The sequence below is a fragment of the Melitaea cinxia genome, chromosome 19 (genome assembly GCF_905220565.1).
Source record: "Melitaea cinxia chromosome 19, ilMelCinx1.1, whole genome shotgun sequence".
In the NCBI taxonomy this organism is placed as follows: domain Eukaryota; kingdom Metazoa; phylum Arthropoda; class Insecta; order Lepidoptera; family Nymphalidae; genus Melitaea; species Melitaea cinxia.
In genome coordinates, this window is record NC_059412.1 from 14,724,517 (window position 1) to 14,746,092 (window position 21,576).

The 21,576-nt window shown below is 47.1% G+C and overlaps 1 protein-coding gene across 1 annotated transcript in view; it reads right to left on the reverse strand.

Moving 5' to 3' along the window:
* The window catches only part of LOC123662805, a 96,224-nt gene that overhangs the window by 32,425 nt on the left and 42,223 nt on the right, over positions 1 to 21,576 (reverse strand). The window contains 15 exon segments of the mRNA XM_045597600.1: positions 2,361 to 2,541; positions 2,854 to 3,060; positions 3,579 to 3,730; positions 5,102 to 5,197; positions 6,289 to 6,436; positions 7,060 to 7,222; positions 7,479 to 7,618; positions 8,086 to 8,339; positions 9,366 to 9,477; positions 10,626 to 10,787; positions 15,031 to 15,219; positions 18,968 to 19,166; positions 19,315 to 19,516; positions 20,066 to 20,204; positions 21,278 to 21,468. Coding sequence (XP_045453556.1) covers positions 2,361 to 2,541; positions 2,854 to 3,060; positions 3,579 to 3,730; positions 5,102 to 5,197; positions 6,289 to 6,436; positions 7,060 to 7,222; positions 7,479 to 7,618; positions 8,086 to 8,339; positions 9,366 to 9,477; positions 10,626 to 10,787; positions 15,031 to 15,219; positions 18,968 to 19,166; positions 19,315 to 19,516; positions 20,066 to 20,204; positions 21,278 to 21,468 — 2,535 coding nt within the window.

The following is a 21,576-nucleotide window of genomic DNA, read 5'->3' on the forward strand; positions in this document are numbered from 1 at the left end:
ACGTCACTTAGCCCGATGTGCCACAGCGCACGTCACTTACCCCGATGTCCCACAGCGCACGTCACTTAGCCCGATGTGCCACAGCGCACGTCACTTACCCCGATGTCCCACAGCGCACGTCACTTACCCCGATGTCCCACAGCGCACGTCACTTAGCCCGATGTCCCACAGCGCACGTCACTTACCCCGATGTCCCACAGCGCACGTCACTTAGCCCGATGTCCCACAGCGCACGTCACTCACCCCGCTGTCCCACAGCGCACGCCACTCACCCCGCTGTCCCACAGCGCACGCCACTCACCCCGCTGTCCCACAGCGCACGTCACTTAGCCCGATGTCCCACAGCGCACGTCACTCACCCCGCTGTCCCACAGCGCACGCCACTCACCCCGCTGTCCCACAGCGCACGCCACTCACCCCGCTGTCCCACAGCGCACGCCACTCACCCCGCTGTCCCACAGCGCACGCCACTCACCCCGCTGTCCCACAGCGCACGCCACTCACCCCGCTGTCCCACAGCGCACGCCACTCACCCCGCTGTCCCACAGCGCACGCCACTCACCCCGCTGTCCCACAGCGCACGCCACTCACCCCGCTGTCCCACAGCGCACGCCACTCACCCCGCTGTCCCACAGCGCACGCCACTCACCCCGCTGTCCCACAGCGCACGCCACTCACCCCGCTGTCCCACAGCGCACGCCACTCACCCCGCTGTCCCACAGCGCACGCCACTCACCCCGCTGTCCCACAGCGCACGCCACTCACCCCGCTGTCCCACAGCGCACGCCACTCACCCCGCTGTCCCACAGCGCACGCCACTCACCCCGCTGTCCCACAGCGCACGCCACTCACCCCGCTGTCCCACAGCGCACGCCACTCACCCCGCTGTCCCACAGCGCACGCCACTCACCCCGCTGTCCCACAGCGCACGCCACTCACCCCGCTGTCCCACAGCGCACGCCACTCACCCCGCTGTCCCACAGCGCACGCCACTCACCCCGCTGTCCCACAGCGCACGCCACTCACCCCGCTGTCCCACAGCGCACGCCACTCACCCCGCTGTCCCACAGCGCACGCCACTCACCCCGCTGTCCCACAGCGCACGCCACTCACCCCGCTGTCCCACAGCGCACGCCACTCACCCCGCTGTCCCACAGCGCACGCCACTCACCCCGCTGTCCCACAGCGCACGCCACTCACCCCGCTGTCCCACAGCGCACGCCACTCACCCCGCTGTCCCACAGCGCACGCCACTCACCCCGCTGTCCCACAGCGCACGCCACTCACCCCGCTGTCCCACAGCGCACGCCACTCACCCCGCTGTCCCACAGCGCACGCCACTCACCCCGCTGTCCCACAGCGCACGCCACTCACCCCGCTGTCCCACAGCGCACGCCACTCACCCCGCTGTCCCACAGCGCACGCCACTCACCCCGCTGTCCCACAGCGCACGCCACTCACCCCGCTGTCCCACAGCGCACGCCACTCACCCCGCTGTCCCACAGCGCACGCCACTCACCCCGCTGTCCCACAGCGCACGCCACTCACCCCGCTGTCCCACAGCGCACGCCACTCACCCCGCTGTCCCACAGCGCACGCCACTCACCCCGCTGTCCCACAGCGCACGCCACTCACCCCGCTGTCCCACAGCGCACGCCACTCACCCCGCTGTCCCACAGCGCACGCCACTCACCCCGCTGTCCCACAGCGCACGCCACTCACCCCGCTGTCCCACAGCGCACGCCACTCACCCCGCTGTCCCACAGCGCACGCCACTCACCCCGCTGTCCCACAGCGCACGCCACTCACCCCGCTGTCCCACAGCGCACGCCACTCACCCCGCTGTCCCACAGCGCACGCCACTCACCCCGCTGTCCCACAGCGCACGCCACTCACCCCGCTGTCCCACAGCGCACGCCACTCACCCCGCTGTCCCACAGCGCACGCCACTCACCCCGCTGTCCCACAGCGCACGCCACTCACCCCGCTGTCCCACAGCGCACGCCACTCACCCCGCTGTCCCACAGCGCACGCCACTCACCCCGCTGTCCCACAGCGCACGCCACTCACCCCGCTGTCCCACAGCGCACGCCACTCACCCCGCTGTCCCACAGCGCACGCCACTCACCCCGCTGTCCCACAGCGCACGCCACTCACCCCGCTGTCCCACAGCGCACGCCACTCACCCCGCTGTCCCACAGCGCACGCCACTCACCCCGCTGTCCCACAGCGCACGCCACTCACCCCGCTGTCCCACAGCGCACGCCACTCACCCCGCTGTCCCACAGCGCACGCCACTCACCCCGCTGTCCCACAGCGCACGCCACTCACCCCGCTGTCCCACAGCGCACGCCACTCACCCCGACGTCCCACAGCGCGGCGGCGGCGCAGCGCAGCAGCGGGCGCGCGGCGCAGAGCCGCAGCAGCGCGGCGCGGCGGTCGCGGCGCGCGCGCACGGCGTACAGCGCGCCGCCCGCGCCCGCCAGCGAGTACGCGATCAGCAGCATGCCCGAGATGCCCGCGTCCGCGATGTGCTGGTAGCTGGCCACATACACACTCTCACTATTACATTGTAATAGCTGGATTCAGAATGCATTCTTTTTTTCATTGAAGTGAAACTCCTTTACGCAAGCTCGACTTGGAAAGTGAGCTTGTGAGTGCGTGCCGAGAGCGTTACGAAAAGTGACAGACAGACGGACAGACGGACAGACGGACAGACAGACATAATACAATACAAATATTGAAGCACATTATGTTTTGAAATAAATCAAGTAATTTAAAGGTCAAAATAATGTAACTTACAACAACAAACAAAAATAATTCCAAAATATTATATGTATATATTTTTCTTACACGGTATCCTTATTCAGCGGTTCCTTAGATATCTTGAGAGGATGCGAGTATACGGTAATGTTGGCGGCCTGGTTGCCGGAGACCACCTTCAGCACAGCCGAATTGACTTGATTGATGAAGGACGGTAGCGCGTGGTAGCCCTTGTTGTTGTACCAGGCCACAAAGTAGGTGATGTTGTTCTTAATCACCGATGTGAAGCCTCCGTATCTTTAGACGAATATGATTGAAATATGAATACGATATTTGAGGAGATTTTGGTACTATAACCTGGCTACCTTACTCATAACAATTAATTAATTGAGAACAGTAGTATTTAAATATGATCTTCGGTAAGATTTAGATAATAACATCCTCAGCCTGGGTGCTCCAGATTATGAGGAAGAGGTTCCATATTTTTCCCTATCTCAAGTGTGTTGTTTTTTTTTTGGAAATATTGACGGAAATACAATAGCACTATATTATAACCGGCTACTATTGTCCCACCCGCCAACCTGTAGTTGAGCAGCGTGGTGGAATAAGCTTTGATCCTTCTCCTACATGGGGAAAGAGGCCTATGCCCAGCAGTGAGATATTACAGGCGGAGCAAACTATTGTCCCACTGTTCGACAAAATCCTCTTCTGTCAACGAGGATATAACAGAACTTACAAAAAAACTATCCTTAGAAGTAGTCTGAATTTTTTCTTCGACATTTCTCTTACTGTACAATACTCATATAAACTCTTACCGTTTTTCAATATAAAGTTCTTGTGAAGTAATCAGCCAGTTATTGAGAGTGTTCACATCTGGTAGTACCATCAGCTCTGGTCGGTCCCATTCTGTATCTTCATTGTGTTCACACTGTTGGACTGAGTCCACGCACTTACACGTCGGTGAGTCCTGAACAAAATTATTATAAATATAAAATCGACGTAATATGCTATGGATTGTACCTGTTGCGCTGGCGGTTGCGGGTTCAATCCCCGCTCGTGACAAACATTTGTATTGGCCATACAGGTGTTTGCCGTGGTCTGGGTGTTTGTGCAGTCCTTGTGGGTCTCCCCACCGTGCCTCGGAGAGCACGTTAAGCCGTCGGTCCCGGTTGTTATCATGTACATCTGATAGCGATCGTTACTCATAGTAGGGAATATATCCGCCAACCCGCATTGGAGCAGCGTGGTGGATTAAGCTCTGATCCTTCTCCTACATGGGGAAAGAGGCCTATACCCAGTAGTGGGATATTACAGGCTGAAGCGTAATATGTTCAGATTAACTAAAACACAGTTTACACATTATTTTTCAAGGAGTAACTGCGGAGTTTTTTGCCGATTCTTTTCTGCACAATATACATTAAAAAATCGGTGGTAGCTTGACTTTTGAAATTTAAATTTGTACAATGACGATTCGAAAGTGCTTTTGAAAACTATTTGCATCAAATTATTTTCGATTTTAATTTTATTGTGAAGTTAAAACTAAGGAATACGGTCGGCTAGATATTGATTACTTTTTTTCGAAATTATTACTAAACCTAGAGCTATACAATATAGGCTGTTGGTTTAGGGAAACCAAATTTTTTTTTAAATTTATTTAACTATTGTCTTGTGTTAGCGCATTAGTGTACGTGTCTGTCCTATATTTAAGTTCACTTGTATACCTATATGTAGAAACTTTTAATTGGCCTTTATATATTTAAATCCATGTTATTTAGCTGTAACTCTTCCTGTAAAATAAATAAATACCAGTTTGTAAGAAGAAACTTAGTACTCGATACTTCTTATGAACTAATGAAATAAAGTTTTATTTCTTATATTTTTAGTCACAAAAATGATCATGAATCAGATCGATGTAAAAAATGTAAATTTGTATATTTTTTTGCAATTTGTAAATAAGTATCGATGTATTATATTTTACTTTAATGATATTTTACTAGGTTCAGCTTACTGAAGAACGATTCATCTCTGACCACATTGAAGTAATTCTAGAAATTTTTATAAACACACGACTAAAATACATCAGTGGTTTGTTGACTAAAGGAAATAAACTAAAAAAAACAAGCTTTTTTTTAAATGCGCTAAAAATATAATAAACTTTTCCTATAAAACTCTTATTATCAACATATAACCTTATTACACAATTCAAACAATAGAAAATCTTGTAGCAAGATTTAAGCATTCGTATTTACTTAGTTTGCAAATTATTTAAAATTAAAATCAATTAGACCAAGTTATTTAATACTCATTTGTTCAAATAGGATAATTTCGTTAAACTTACTTTACTCGTCCAATTTCTAAACATTTTGTCTTGCTGTAACGCTTCCATGACTTGCCGAGCTAGGCTTGGATCAATAGTTTTAGAATATACAGATGGCTGCGGTCTGAAATTAAATTAAAAAGGTGAGGATTAATGTAAAAAACTGAGGTTTGATTGTTGCTAAACAACGATGTTGTAGAAATGGTCACGTTAAATATCATTGTAATGTCTATAATAATTATGTTTGCTCGCAAACGAAAAAAGAACCGACTTCAATTACATCGACAAGTTCAACGTAGGTGGCGAAACACTCAATTAAATAATCATTATTAGATATAACTCAAAAAAGTACTCGTCAAATCTCAGTCAAATTTAAACGGAACCACATAGCAGGCGCTTAATTTTGATAAATAAAAAAAACATCAAAATCCGCCCAGTAAAAAGTTATGAGGTAACACAGATATAAAATACAATCGAAATTAAAACCTCCTTCTTTTTTTGAAGTCGGCTAAAAAGTAAATTAGATCAGTAATACTAGAACTTGCTATGTGGCTACGGCAGTAAAGAATATATTCGCCTTCCCCTCTTCCCGTGGGTGTCGTAAGAGGCGACTAAGGGATAACACAGTTCCGCTACCACCTTGGAACTTAAGAAGCCGACCGATGGCGAGATAACCATCCAACTGCTGGCTTTGAAATACACAGGCCGCGGACGGGCAGCACCGTCTTCGCTGCGACAAAGCCAGCCCTGCGGTCACCAACCCGCCTGCCCAGCGTGGTGACTATGGGCAAAACACATGAGTTCACGCCATTTTTGGCGCGAACTTGTGGAGCCCTATGTCCAGCAATGGACTGCGATAGGCTGAAGTGATGAATAAAATCGAACTTGGGGCATAAATATTGAATTTAATAATATTATAAAAAACGTGTGCTTATGTCACGAGGTCGGCAAAGAAGCGTACGGCTCACCTGATGGTAAGCGATTACCGTAGCTTATAGACGCCTGCAACACCAGAAGTATCGCAAGCGCGTTGCCAACCCAATCCCCAATCCCCCCAGGAGCTCTGGTCATCTCACTCACCAACAGGAACATGCTGTGATCTTCTGTAAGGTCGAGGTACTACCCCAGTCGGGCTGCTCCATATTTTGAGCAGGAAATTCCTGCTGTGCTCTACCTCAGTTAAAGTTAGCTAGCTTCCCAAACTATACTTACATTAAAAACTGAGTGGATCCTTCATAAGTGTCTCTGGACAACTTTAACGCTATTTCGTTGTCCGCGGGCGGTCGGATCGTCGAGAAACCCATTGCAATAGCGATAAATAAAGTTGGTAAACCTATCAGGAGGAACAATAACAATCTGAAAAATAGCATGTTTATAGTAAGAAATTTTGTTTTTTGTAAATATTAAATAACAATAAGTAGTTGTTGTGATGAACACTAATTGTGACGGTGAGTAGTGAAACCTAAAAAAACCTAAAAAAATTATCATATCAAAAATTTCGCTCTAGCACACATCGTTCCATAGCTTAATTGGCTAGAGCGCCGACACGGTCAGTCGGAGACGCGGGTTCGAATCCCGCTGGAGCGGTCAATTTTTGATATGATAGTCAAAAATGTTTAGTGAAACCTATTACTATACTTGTATGGTACGGTCTCTGGTTGAGTGAGAGATGACATGTGAGGGAAGGCTACATACCGAAATGGAAGGTAGATTCACTTTTTAAAATTTTATCTCTAAAATGACGATTCGATGGTGCTTTTGAAGCCTATTTGAATAATTTTAATTTGATTTAATTTGAATCGAATTTCTTAAACTTAACTTTCTTAAGTTATACAATAATTAGTGGAAGACATTAGTGGAAAATTCTTGAGAAAAAAGTTCCGGTTTTTGAAAATAAAGATAATCGGTTTTTGGTTATACTAGTTAGTTTTAAAAAAGCTAAATGTATATCGTGTCAAATTTTCTTTAGTTATTCTTACCTGTTTCTTATGTAGTGCAGATACCTCGCATACATTATCGCTACAAACTGCTGCCAGACTGAGCCCTTGAGGGGCCCATCGGGAGGAACCAGTGGTATTTGATCATTTTTAATGCTTAACGTCGAAGCGCTGTTGGACGAGGACTCAGGGACTGTTGACATATCTAAAAAAAAACGTTTAAAAAAAACACTAAAACCAATTTTACAAGTTGCTGACCAAGATGACCATCATCCATCGAAGAAGTTTTCTAGGTGAATGTAGGCTAAGATGTTTAACCAATAGAAAGTTTTGGAAATATTTTTTTACTGTCTCAACATTGAACTAGAGTCTATCAGCTAGATTCCAATTGTAAGCTAACACATAAAAAGTTGTTGTTGACCAACAGATAAGTTACACATAGTCAGATATTGAAATCTCACCCGTTGTCTCACAGTCTGTAGCGTCAGCTCGCCTGCAGATGTTGAAGAACACTTGCTCCAGACTACTGCAGTCCAGAGCGAGGCTGCGGTATCCGAGCACTTCACGAGAATGTTCCAACGCACTGCACACTTCCAGGAAACTGGGGAAGTTAGGTGTATGTTGAGATATGGTCAAGATGTTTCAAAAGTATTTTGAAAATAGTTTTGTATAAATTTATTGTTAAAAAATTGTTGTTGTTTACTCTTTAAGAACAATTACCGTGAAATTTAAAAATGTTCTTATTTCTTGGCCGCCAAAGACGGTAAAACATCACTATCAAAACAGGCCAGCGTTACTATTTCATAAGATTTCAATCTCCATATATTTTTTCATAAATCATTACATAGTATAAGACAAAGTCACTTCCCGCTGTCTGTATACTTAGTTCTTTAAACCGATTTTGATGCGGTTTTCTTTAATAAATTGAGTGATTCCAGAAGAATGTTTATATGTATACATGCATAATATAGTAGAGCAACACAGATAGTTTTTGCAACCGTCCGAAGCCAGGGCGGCTCGCTAGTACTTAATAGTCTTTAGAATATGGATGGATTTTACTGTACTCACTTGTTACTGACTCCATCAACATCGTAAAATGGAAGATTTATTTCCACTTCCAAACCATTCACATCAACCAGGTTAGCGTTCTTGATCACACTTCTGGTCACCGTTAACAAGTCTTTTGTCCTCTCTTCTATCGACACGTATTCGGTCTCCGTATCTTCACTACTGGACTTATCCGGATACGTGACAGTAAGGCTGTAACCTGTGCCCAATGATCTTTTTATTTCTATCGGAGTGCCGGTTGTGTGGATTTGACCCTGGATAAAAATGATACGTTTTTGTATTTATTTCAATACTAAATGTTCTAAAACTGCTTATTTATTCATTTATTTATTAGGGATGGTACACAGCACAGAAAAAGTTATAAAAAAAAACAAGAATGAAATATAATCATTAAGGCCAATCACGACCATCCAACCGTTTAAAATTAAATTAATACACGTGCAAATTAGAAAAGGAAAAAAAAAACAACAAGATGATAAAACCGAACAAAAAAAAACTCATTTTAATATTAAATGGGAAGTTTAAATTACAAACAATCAACGGTATATTTGAAAGGTAACATACCATAATTATATAAAAGAAAAAAAATTATGTGGTGTCATGGGACACCAGGTAGGAACGAAGTTCCTTAGGATAGTATAGAAGCAACATATTTGAAAAAAAAAATGTTGAATTTGATATATTATATTTTCTAGTACTTGATTTTTTTTTTTAAATTTTGTTGATAGGTTTTTAATTAAGTACATAAAGCTATTTAGGAAATTTAGTATTTTAGAAAATAACAAATACCGTAAAATAAAATAAATCAAACAAAATAATAATAATTCAAACTATTAAGTGAAATAAAAAAACATATGTATTTATTTATTTTTGTCGACAGTATAAAATTTCATAAATGATTTTTAAAAAGTTTACTAGTAATATTTTAGTTTTACAAACGTCATATAATACAGTCGTGTGACTGATATTACGTCACTTCCGTTATATATTTTTCTTACGGTTTTAGTATCACATTTTTTTCAGTTCGGTCGCCCAGCCAAATGTGAAGCCTGCGGTAAGGAACTTCGTTCCAATAACAGAATAATTAATATTTAATTCGGAATAATCAAAACAGGGCACATAGTTTCATGATTCAACTTTCATGTGATAAAAACAACATTTTTCTGAGTAAATGTCCGTAATAGGTACATGTTATCTAAATGGTCTTAATCTTGAATACTAATTAACTTAATATTTAAGCGATATTTTTCTAATTTAAAATATGCTGTAGGGTGATTTACCTTGTGCATGATAATAATCTGATCGCTGAGCAACTCCGCTTCATCGAGATGGTGGGTCGTCAGAAGAATTGTCCGGTTCTCGCGCAGTCTCATAATCATGGACCAAATATCTCTGAGAAATGTGACAGTAGCTGAGCAATTGTTGAGAATAGAACAAAAAAGTAAAGCTAATAATTAAAAAAAAGAAAGTCATAAAAATATAGAGGTTTAGGTTGAAGAAACTTTGAGCGCATTTTTGTCTAATCAGAAGAATTACTATTGATCTATCACTTTTCAAGCAGCTAAATACGACTTATAATTTAAATAAATAATTGTATTTGTTCGCAAACGAAAAAAAAAACTGACTTCAAATTAGATCGACGAGTAATACAACGTAGGTAGACGAAAAAATAGTCAAGTAACTACGCGTTATCAAAGATTACTCAAAAATAGTTATCAGATCTCGATAAAATTTATATGTGACCACATGATAAACATCAGCTTTCGATAAAATTAAAAATTATCAAAATCGGTACATCCAGTAGAAAGTTATGCAGTATAATACAACGTAGGTCGACAAAAAAAGCGTCAAGTTAAAACGCATTATTAGATATAACTCGAAAAGTAGTTGTTAGATCTCAAATAAATTTAAATGGGACCAAATGACACACACCACCTTTCGATTAAAATTTTTTGTCGAAATCGGTCCACCCAGTCAAAAGTTCTGAAGTAACATACATAAAAAAAATACAGTCGAATTGAGAACCTCCTTCTTTTTTGGAAGTCGGTTAAAAACACTGTACATTAGACCACATGACTGAAGTAAAACTTCTCCACAAGAATCCTGCACTGTGTCTTAGATATACCAAACGTAACTGGCTATGAGAAAGAAAGAAAATGTGTGCTCGCAACTGTCTCTCTTGCTCCGTTTGCCTCACCCAATTACACTTTTTGTAACGCTCTCGTCACGCATTCGCCAGCTTACTCCCCAAGTCAAGCATGCGTAAAGAAGTTTTACTTCAGAATAGAAGCTAATGAATAATCGAAATCAAGATCAAACTCTATTGAAGTAGGCTTCAACACCATTTTTTGAATCGTAACTTTACAAATTAAATACTTGCGTGATTTAAATAAATTCAGGATCCATGAAAAGTTCACAGTTCAATCTTTAAAATTTCGCGATTTTTATTTCTTTTCATTATTCATTAGGTTCTCGAAATCGTGCGTAATATATCTAATCGTTAAGACACATTTTATAATTAAAAATACATTTTTCATTACCTCCGAGCAGCTGGATCTACTCCAGACGTCGGTTCATCAAGTGACACAAGCGATGGTTGCGCAACAAAAGCGAGAGCGACGCACAAACGACGACGTGTGCCGCCCGACAGTTGCGCAACTGGCACGTCGCATACTTCTCCGAGGCACAAGACTTTCAACATACTGATTGGAAAAAAGAACTTGTTAATGTTTTTCCATAATTTAACCACAGACTAACAATTAACAAAAGTGTATAAATGTGTGTGTGCGTGTTAAATACATGTTAGTGTGTGTAATGTTTTTTTTTTTATTGATTTAATGTATTTTTTATGCATAGTTTTAAAAATATATCATTCTGTACTCCTTACCTAAATAAACTATTAAGTGTGCGAAATTTCATACTACTCCATTCGCGCAATTTTCGTAAAAACAAAACAATTTTACAAAACACAGCAAAACCATGGGCGCAGGAAGTTGAAATTTGGTATGTACAGGGTGGCGCAAAAGTACCGTTAGGGTTTCAGGTTGTTTATAAAATTTAAACCGAAATGGTAGATCTTTAGACTAAAATGGTCAAACAAAGACCAAACTAATTTTCAGCAGTATAATTATACATGACAGTAACAACTAGTAAATGTTTCACCAATGGAATATATAATTTAGATGAATGAGTTGAACTTATTTCAAGTTGGTCCACTGCAGGTTGGTATAACTAGGTATGTACCTTGGAGAGTGTAGGGGAGCACCAATAGCCGATTTTTGGTAGTTGCTTCCTCTGAAGGGGTAAAAATGGGATCAGAGTTCGTATATACTTTTTTATTATTTCTATGGATTCAATTAAAACGAGTGATATAAGCGAGCACAAAAATGGGATAGTTGGGAATCCTCTCCCTAATTAGGTGAAAAAGAGGAAAGAAAACCTCAGACCTCAGAGAAATGATTTTTTCATTTCTTAAAAACCAACAATTATTTAAGACCACTTGTCTGTCTATTTGTCCAGGACAATCTTCAAAATTGCTGAACCGATTTTTATGAGAGCTTTGCTGAAAAGTGAAAACGAAGAAAGCCTTGTGCAAATAAAGGAAGCGTGTGCAATGGCTAGCCCGCCAGTCTGCCCCCCCCCCCGTGCCCACCTGTCCACCTCGTCACGCACGCGCGCGCGCCCATCCTTGAGCCGCGCGTACAGCGTGACGTGCTCGCGCGCGCTCAGGCTCTCGAGCAGCACGTCGCGCTGCGGGCACGCCCAGCCGCGCTCGCTCTAGTCACAGTCACCCACCTGTCCACCTCGTCGTGCACGCGCGCGCGCCCGCCCTTGAGCCGCGCGTACAGCGCGACGTGCTCGCGCGCGCTCAGGCTCTCGAGCAGCACGTCGCGCTGCGGGCACGCCCAGCCGCGCTCGCTCTAGTCACAGTCACCCACCTGTCCACCTCGTCGTGCACGCGCGCGCGCCCGCCCTTGAGCCGCGCGTACAGCGCGACGTGCTCGCGCGCGCTCAGGCTCTCGAGCAGCACGTCGCGCTGCGGGCACGCCCAGCCGCGCTCGCTCTAGTCACAGTCACCCACCTGTCCACCTCGTCCCGCACGCGCGCGCGCCCGCCCTTGAGCCGCGCGTACAGCGCGACGTGCTCGCGCGCGCTCAGGCTCTCGAGCAGCACGTCGCGCTGCGGGCACGCCCAGCCGCGCTCGCTCTAGTCACAGTCACCCACCTGTCCACCTCGTCGTGCACGCGCGCGCGCCCGCCCTTGAGCCGCGCGTACAGCGCGACGTGCTCGCGCGCGCTCAGGCTCTCGAGCAGCACGTCGCGCTGCGGGCACGCCCAGCCGCGCTCGCTCTAGTCACAGTCACCCACCTGTCCACCTCGTCGTGCACGCGCGCGCGCCCGCCCTTGAGCCGCGCGTACAGCGCGACGTGCTCGCGCGCGCTCAGGCTCTCGAGCAGCACGTCGCGCTGCGGGCACGCCCAGCCGCGCTCGCTCTAGTCACAGTCACCCACCTGTCCACCTCGTCCCGCACGCGCGCGCGCCCGCCCTTGAGCCGCGCGTACAGCGCGACGTGCTCGCGCGCGCTCAGGCTCTCGAGCAGCACGTCGCGCTGCGGGCACGCCCAGCCGCGCTCGCTCTAGTCACAGTCACCCACCTGTCCACCTCGTCGTGCACGCGCGCGCGCCCGCCCTTGAGCCGCGCGTACAGCGCGACGTGCTCGCGCGCGCTCAGGCTCTCGAGCAGCACGTCGCGCTGCGGGCACGCCCAGCCGCGCTCGCTCTAGTCACAGTCACCCACCTGTCCACCTCGTCGTGCACGCGCGCGCGCCCGCCCTTGAGCCGCGCGTACAGCGCGACGTGCTCGCGCGCGCTCAGGCTCTCGAGCAGCACGTCGCGCTGCGGGCACGCCCAGCCGCGCTCGCTCTAGTCACAGTCACCCACCTGTCCACCTCGTCCCGCACGCGCGCGCGCCCGCCCTTGAGCCGCGCGTACAGCGCGACGTGCTCGCGCGCGCTCAGGCTCTCGAGCAGCACGTCGCGCTGCGGGCACGCCCAGCCGCGCTCGCTCTAGTCACAGTCACCCACCTGTCCACCTCGTCGTGCACGCGCGCGCGCCCGCCCTTGAGCCGCGCGTACAGCGCGACGTGCTCGCGCGCGCTCAGGCTCTCGAGCAGCACGTCGCGCTGCGGGCACGCCCAGCCGCGCTCGCTCTAGTCACAGTCACCCACCTGTCCACCTCGTCGTGCACGCGCGCGCGCCCGCCCTTGAGCCGCGCGTACAGCGCGACGTGCTCGCGCGCGCTCAGGCTCTCGAGCAGCACGTCGCGCTGCGGGCACGCCCAGCCGCGCTCGCTCTAGTCACAGTCACCCACCTGTCCACCTCGTCCCGCACGCGCGCGCGCCCGCCCTTGAGCCGCGCGTACAGCGCGACGTGCTCGCGCGCGCTCAGGCTCTCGAGCAGCACGTCGCGCTGCGGGCACGCCCAGCCGCGCTCGCTCTAGTCACAGTCACCCACCTGTCCACCTCGTCGTGCACGCGCGCGCGCCCGCCCTTGAGCCGCGCGTACAGCGCGACGTGCTCGCGCGCGCTCAGGCTCTCGAGCAGCACGTCGCGCTGCGGGCACGCCCAGCCGCGCTCGCTCTAGTCACAGTCACCCACCTGTCCACCTCGTCGTGCACGCGCGCGTGCCCGCCCTTGAGCCGCGCGTACAGCGCGACGTGCTCGCGCGCGCTCAGGCTCTCGAGCAGCACGTCGCGCTGCGGGCACGCCCAGCCGCGCTCGCTCTAGTCACAGTCACCCACCTGTCCACCTCGTCGTGCACGCGCGCGCGCCCGCCCTTGAGCCGCGCGTACAGCGCGACGTGCTCGCGCGCGCTCAGGCTCTCGAGCAGCACGTCGCGCTGCGGGCACGCCCAGCCGCGCTCGCTCTAGTCACAGTCACCCACCTGTCCACCTCGTCGTGCACGCGCGCGCGCCCGCCCTTGAGCCGCGCGTACAGCGCGACGTGCTCGCGCGCGCTCAGGCTCTCGAGCAGCACGTCGCGCTGCGGGCACGCCCAGCCGCGCTCGCTCTAGTCACAGTCACCCACCTGTCCACCTCGTCCCGCACGCGCGCGCGCCCGCCCTTGAGCCGCGCGTACAGCGCGACGTGCTCGCGCGCGCTCAGGCTCTCGAGCAGCACGTCGCGCTGCGGGGCACGCCCAGCCGCGCTCGCTCTAGTCACAGTCACCCACCTGTCCACCTCGTCGTGCACGCGCGCGCGCCCGCTCTTGAGCCGCGCGTACAGCGCGACGTGCTCGCGCGCGCTCAGGCTCTCGAGCAGCACGTCGCGCTGCGGGGCACGCCCAGCCGCGCTCGCTCTAGTCACAGTCACCCACCTGTCCACCTCGTCGTGCACGCGCGCGCGCCCGCTCTTGAGCCGCGCGTACAGCGCGACGTGCTCGCGCGCGCTCAGGCTCTCGAGCAGCACGTCGCGCTGCGGGGCACGCCCAGCCGCGCTCGCTCTAGTCACAGTCACCCACCTGTCCACCTCGTCGTGCACGCGCGCGCGCCCGCTCTTGAGCCGCGCGTACAGCGCGACGTGCTCGCGCGCGCTCAGGCTCTCGAGCAGCACGTCGCGCTGCGGGGCACGCCCAGCCGCGCTCGCTCTAGTCACAGTCACCCACCTGTCCACCTCGTCGTGCACGCGCGCGCGCCCGCTCTTGAGCCGCGCGTACAGCGCGACGTGCTCGCGCGCGCTCAGGCTCTCGAGCAGCACGTCGCGCTGCGGGCACGCCCAGCCGCGCTCGCTCTAGTCACAGTCACCCACCTGTCCACCTCGTCGTGCACGCGCGCGCGCCCGCTCTTGAGCCGCGCGTACAGCGCGACGTGCTCGCGCGCGCTCAGGCTCTCGAGCAGCACGTCGCGCTGCGGGCACGCCCAGCCGCGCTCGCTCTAGTCACAGTCACCCACCTGTCCACCTCGTCGTGCACGCGCGCGCGCCCGCTCTTGAGCCGCGCGTACAGCGCGACGTGCTCGCGCGCGCTCAGGCTCTCGAGCAGCACGTCGCGCTGCGGGCACACGCCCAGCCGCGCGCCCGCGTGCTCGCCGCGGACCAGCACCTGCCCACGCGTGGGCCGGTCCATGCCGGTCAGGATGTTTCTGTAAGTCCAAAGATTTTATTTTATATAGCAAAACGTGGACATAAAGCGGTGGGAAGGTCTATGCCGGTTGAGGTATTTCTGCAACGACAGATTTTTTTTATGGAACTAGGTCGGCAAATAAGCGTACGGCTCATCTAATGGGAAGCTATCGCCGTAGCTTTTTTTTTACATCACAAGTTGGCAAATAAGCGTACGGCTCATCTAATGGGAAGCTATCACCGTAGCTTTTTTTTTACATCACTAAGTCGGCAAATAAGCGTACGGCTCATCTAATGGTAAGCGATTACCGTAGCTTATAGACACCTGCAACGCCAAAAGCATCGCAAGCGCATTACCGACCCAATCCCCAATCTCCCCAGGAGCTCTGATCACCATACTCACCAACAGGAACACAATACTGCTTGAAAACAGTATTATTTAGCTGTGGTCTTCTGTAAGGTCGAGGTCCCCAGTCGGGCTGCTCCATATTTTGAGCAGGAAATTCCTGCTGTGCCCTACCTCAGTTACTTTCAATTAACTAAGCTTTCAATTGTCTCCTGCGCTCAATTTGGAATCTTCTAATTCTTGTCGTTTGGTTTCATGGGCGTACCCAGGGGGGGGGGGGGCAAAGAGGGGCAGGTGCCCCGCCCTGGATTTCGTTAACCTCCCTACTAACTATCTACTATTGTCGATAAAAGTTTTTATTTTCCATTTGGAATACTTTTATACTTTTAAAAATCGCGCGGCGCACCTATTCTACTCGCTAGCAGCGCTACAGGCAAACGCCGCGCGCGCTTGCCGGTGACTCGGTCCGTGGCCGCTTCGGCTCCGCGCCGACACGGCACACGAACATTACCGAATCTAGCCGAGCCACGTCTAGCGCTCGTCTTGCTCGACGCGTTGTGCCGCTAAGGTGGGAGAGAGTACGAAAGGCTTGCATTTATTTGACATTTAATTGTTTTGAAAGAGCACAACGGACTTTACGCATATGTGATGAAAATGGATATTCGGAACTTTTTTTGTGAGTATTTTCTATTATTTTTATTATTTAAACAGTTTTAGGAAAAAAAATGTTTGGTGGGTATAAAAAGTTGTGGTCATAATAGGTATCGATAGAATTTCGTTTTATCTACCAGTATTTTTCTTAACAACCTTTTTCAATTTATAAAATAAGATTATTTTGGTATTAAAATAGTCTGCAAAATAAGTTGTATAGCTTCAAACGTACTTCGTTATTTAAATTGTTATTTTATCCATTAAAGAGCACAACGCTTACTAATTAATAGGCACGGTGCACAAATGCAATCGTTTTTTAACTGACTTCCAAAAAGAAGGAATTGATTTTTTAATTTGCTTTAGTTCTAATGACGGGATCCATGTAAAAATGAAAAATAATTAAATAAAAAATAAAAACCACCTTCAGATTCTGACAGACAACGAAGTCGTTGTCAAGAGGACAGACATCATTCTCGTAGTCTTGGTTGGTCTTGGCTGCTCTTGGTTGTCCTAAGACGGATTTTTTTTTTTACATACACTCAGGTTAAAGAAATAAAATATTTTTTTTTGTAGCTTCATTACCTTGTTATATTTTTGCAGCAAAAAAGCGGAAAATTACAAGTAAAGAGAATGATGATACCAGTTGCAGTAAAGCCAGTAAATTTACTGAGGTGGATCCATCGCCAATTACACAATCTTATTCTAAAAACTTGTGTGACTCATTTCTAAACCCGCAAGAAGGATCGGAATCGGAACCCGTAAATTCTTGTAATATTACTAACGAGGTTGCTTCTGAATCTCATGCATCTGTATCTTTTTGCCATTGAGAGGAAAAGAAAAAAATGACGGCGTTTTTCAAGATTTGCTTAGACTAAAAATTAAATCTGGTGATGAAATTTTGCGACAACACTTAGAAAAGGGGCAAAAAAATGCTCAATATACGTCCCCGAGAATACAAAATGAGATTTTAAACATATGTGGTGTGCTAATAAGAGAAAAATTTGTTGATAACGTTAGAGCCGCAAGTGCCTACAGCATTTTAGCTGATGAATCAGCTGATATATCTGGTAAGGAACAACTAGCAATAGGTCTTCGATATTACGACCAAAGGGAAAAAAATGTTAAGGAGGAATTTATGGGTTTTGTGGAGTTGCAAAAAATGGATGTCCAAACGATAGCTGCTGAAATTAATGGATTTATCAATAAACTAAATATTGACGCCAATAAATGCGTGGGACAGGGCTACGACGGATGTGCTACGATGGCGGGAAAAGATGGCGGAGCCCAAAAAATATGGAGAGAAACTTATAAAAAGGGTTTATATTTTCACTACGCCTGCCACAGATTAAACCTTGTTGTAAATGACTTAAATAATGTTTCTGAGATCCGCAACTGTATTGGAACCGTAAAAGATACGATAAATTTTTTTAGGGAATCGGTTCTTCGTCAAAACTATGCACCGAAAATACCATTGCTGTGTGTAACAAGATGGTCCCATAAATACCAAAGTATTTCGATGTTTAAGAAGCATTTTGTCGAAATTGCAGAAGGTTTAGAAAAGCTTTCTCGGGAAGGTAATTCTGGGACAAGAACAGTAGCTTTCCAGTTACTATCCGCTATCAGCCAAACCACACTTATATTTGCTCTATGTATTATAGATAAATACAATTGTCTGCTGCAACCCGTCGCAAACATATTACAGTCTAAAACGCTGGACGTAATAAAATGTGCAGAACATATACAAACCATAGCCACAGCAGTTGCAGAACACAGGCGTTCCGCAGAAGAAGGGAGTGAATTTAATCAAATCAGCTGAAGAAATTGCTACAGCTTTAAACTTTGAGCTGCGTTTACCTAGAACAGCAAGCCGTCAACAAAATAGGGCAAATCAACCAGCTGCTTCCCTTAGCGAATACTTTCGTCGCTCGTTATACGTGCCTTATTTGGATTCGTTATCATCTTCATCAGAGGCGAGGTTTGGCAAAGACCACTCACCAGCGTTTACTCTTTCATTGTTGCACCCTGCTCATATAATTAAAATTACAGCTCCAAAATTACAAAAATGTATGGAGGAAGTATCCGAATTATATGAATTAGAAGGGATCACATCTGAAGCCGAACGATGGCGCGCTTTTTGGATAAATAAGCAGAAGCAGGACTTTGAAACTATTGAAATAACAGAGTTAATACAAGTAGCAGAATCTTTTTACCCGAAGGGAAAGACAGCCTTAGAAATTTTACTGGCAATGCCTTATTCTACTGCCACAATTGATAGGTCATTCAGCACACTCAGACGCGTAAAAACGTGGCTGAGATCGACTATGATCGAAGACAGATTAAATGGGCTTTGTATGCTCAGTGTACATAGGAAGTTTGTTAACGCTATGGGCGATTCTTTCACGGAAGACGTCATAAACCGATTTGCTGAAGAGCCTCGAAAGTTACTGTTAAAATAGCTATATAATTAAATAATTTATTAAATAAATAATTACCTATTTTACTTTATGTTTATTTATTTGACTAGGTGCTTATACGAGTAAAATTTGATTTGCCCCCCCCCCCCTGGCCCAGAACCTAGGTACGCCCATGTTTGGTTCGTTTTCAATTCGTCATCGAATTGTTTCATACCACGCCGGAGGCCTATTCTAGTGTAGTCATACTGCTCTTCAATAGGAGGTGGGACTTGGAAATTTTTAATATCAACCATTCTAAGAAATAAAATTGAGCGATTGAGATCAGTCATTAACCAATGAAATAAAGGCAAGACTTACATTAGGGTAGTTTTTCCTGCTCCATTATGACCCAGCAACGTTGTGATCTGGCCTTTCTGCAGTTCTATAGATACGTTATCTAGAGCTAGTTTCTGTCTTCGTGTTCTTGCGTCGTATATTTTAGTCACGTTAATAATACTGACACCACCTTTATCGCCTCGTGCTTCACAAGTTGTGATATTATTCTGGCTTTTGATTCCTAAAAATTTCATTACAATTAATTTCTGACCAACAAATGAAAATTCGGCAAAATTTCATGAATGTTAGCCAAAAATGTTCTGTAACGTATTTTAAGCAACACAATCAACTTATGGTGCTAATCACTATTTTCGGTTTAATATACTTACCAAAAAATCGATTTAGGATAAGTCCTACTATAAGGTAGATAATTCCATCAACGATCACCATTATAACCGCTATGGCGATGTTCATGTCGCTTGTGTTGTCAGGAGCGTCCCATATCTGCGACCAGCTCGCCCCCACACCCATAGCCTCAAAACGCGTTATGAATAGAAATGCGTAACACAGAGACGAAGACATTGACAGACTCTGAAAAGAATGTAAAGTATAACAATTTATCCTGAAATCTTTTATGTAACATCATTACAGCCTATACAGTCCACTGCTGGACATAGGCCTCCACAAGTTTACGCCAAAAATAACGTGAACTCGTGTGTTTTGCCCATAGTCACCACGCTGGGCAGGCGGGTTGGTGACCGCAGTACTGGCTTTGTCGCACCGAAGACGCTGCTGCCCGTCTTCGGCCTGTGTATTTCAAAGCCAGCAGTTGGATGGTTATCCCGCCACCGGTCGGCTTTTTAAGTTCCAAGGTGGTAGTGGAACTGTGCTATCCCTTAGTCGCCTCTTACGACACCCACGGGAAGAGAGGGGGTGGCTATATTCTTTAGTACCGTAGCCACACAGTACAGTACAGTTTTATGTAAGCGCTGGATGAAATGTGGGATCGATTGCAGATGTCTTTTGAATAATATTTATGTGGCAACCGTTGCATTCCACAAAGTATGCTAAATGAGCCTATTTTGGATGCATATTATAAAAGGAAAGTCCTTTTTACATTAAGAAAAAGCTTTAACTTACAACAATTAACTTGAGTGAACTGATAAGCACAGCTTCCAACGAGAGTATAAGTACGAATGGCATGAAGGAGATCAGGTACGCGATACCGGAACACACCGCGGCGACACTCGCCGACATGAACAGCGTCGACATCATATAGCTGTGGACAATATTAATTATATATTAGATGAGAACTAGGAGGCCAACCTCATTTAGGGCGCGCTGAATTAGTTATAACGCTTTTTGATGGATGGCGGTATCGAACATATAAAGTTTTTGACATATTATAGCTTCTGGAAGGAGCTGGGCTGGCTGAACTAGTCAGCCCACTTTTCACCATAATGGACCACCTTTGCGTCTAAATGCGGAAAATCGAGCCCAATACAATACAATACAATATATATTATTATTAATATTTTATCATCGAATTCCACTATATTAATAAGATATTTATATTTGCAAACATGCTGCCGCATGCTGTTATTAACGTATAAATGTTATTTATTTGCTGGATAAACTCTATTCATAATTAGGGAAACCGGCCCTTACGCCATTTTTCTTAGTGCTCAACCAATTATAAACGTGCCATTAACCTTCCTCAAACGGATTGTCTAAAAAGTTTGAACCGAAAACGGCCAAAAAAGACCAAACTAATTTTTCAGCAGTATAATGTTGGTATGCATGACAGTAACAACTAAATAGTAAATGTTACCAGATTATTTAGATGAAGGAGTTGAACTTATTTCCAGTTGGTCCACTGCAGGTTGGTATAACTATGTTAAACATATCAAAATAATGTTTACATTTATCACAGCACACCACAAATTACTAAATAAATTCAGCTTTTAAAAACATAACAGTAGCAGTCCATTTATATTTTTCATTTACATATATTAATATTCATATAGGTACAATTGCAGTTTAAAGTAGGGCACAGCAGGAAATTTCCTGCTCAAAATATGGAGCAGCCCGACTGGAGTAGTATCACGACCTTACAGAAGATCACAGCTAAATAATACTGCTTTCAAGCAGTGTTGTGTTCCTGTTGGTGAGTAAGGTGACCAGAGCTCCTGGGGGATTGGGGATTGGGTCGGCAACGCGCTTGCGATGCTTCTGGTGTTGCAGACGTCTATAAGCTACGGTAATCGCTTACCATTAGGTGAACTGTATGCTTGTTTGCCGACACATTATATAGTTTCTTAAGAAAATTAAAACAAAAAAGAGATTTCTTACCAGAAAGTTAACACGGAAAATCCGTACACCAGCAAAATGACGAATATCAAGGATGGGTCAGTTCGTGGTAAGATGTTGCCCAGACTCAGAACAGCGGTGATACAGCACATGGTGACCACCACCTCGACGTAGGACCACACGAACCAGGACAGCGTGTGGCAGTTCAAGTTGACACCCATCACTGACATCAACTGAAATCGCGTTGATTGGTTTAATAGCTTTTAGTTCTGTTGGTTAAGAACTGTTGAGTTATTGTGTTGTATTTCAATGTTTACTTTTTTGATATTTTATTATTACAA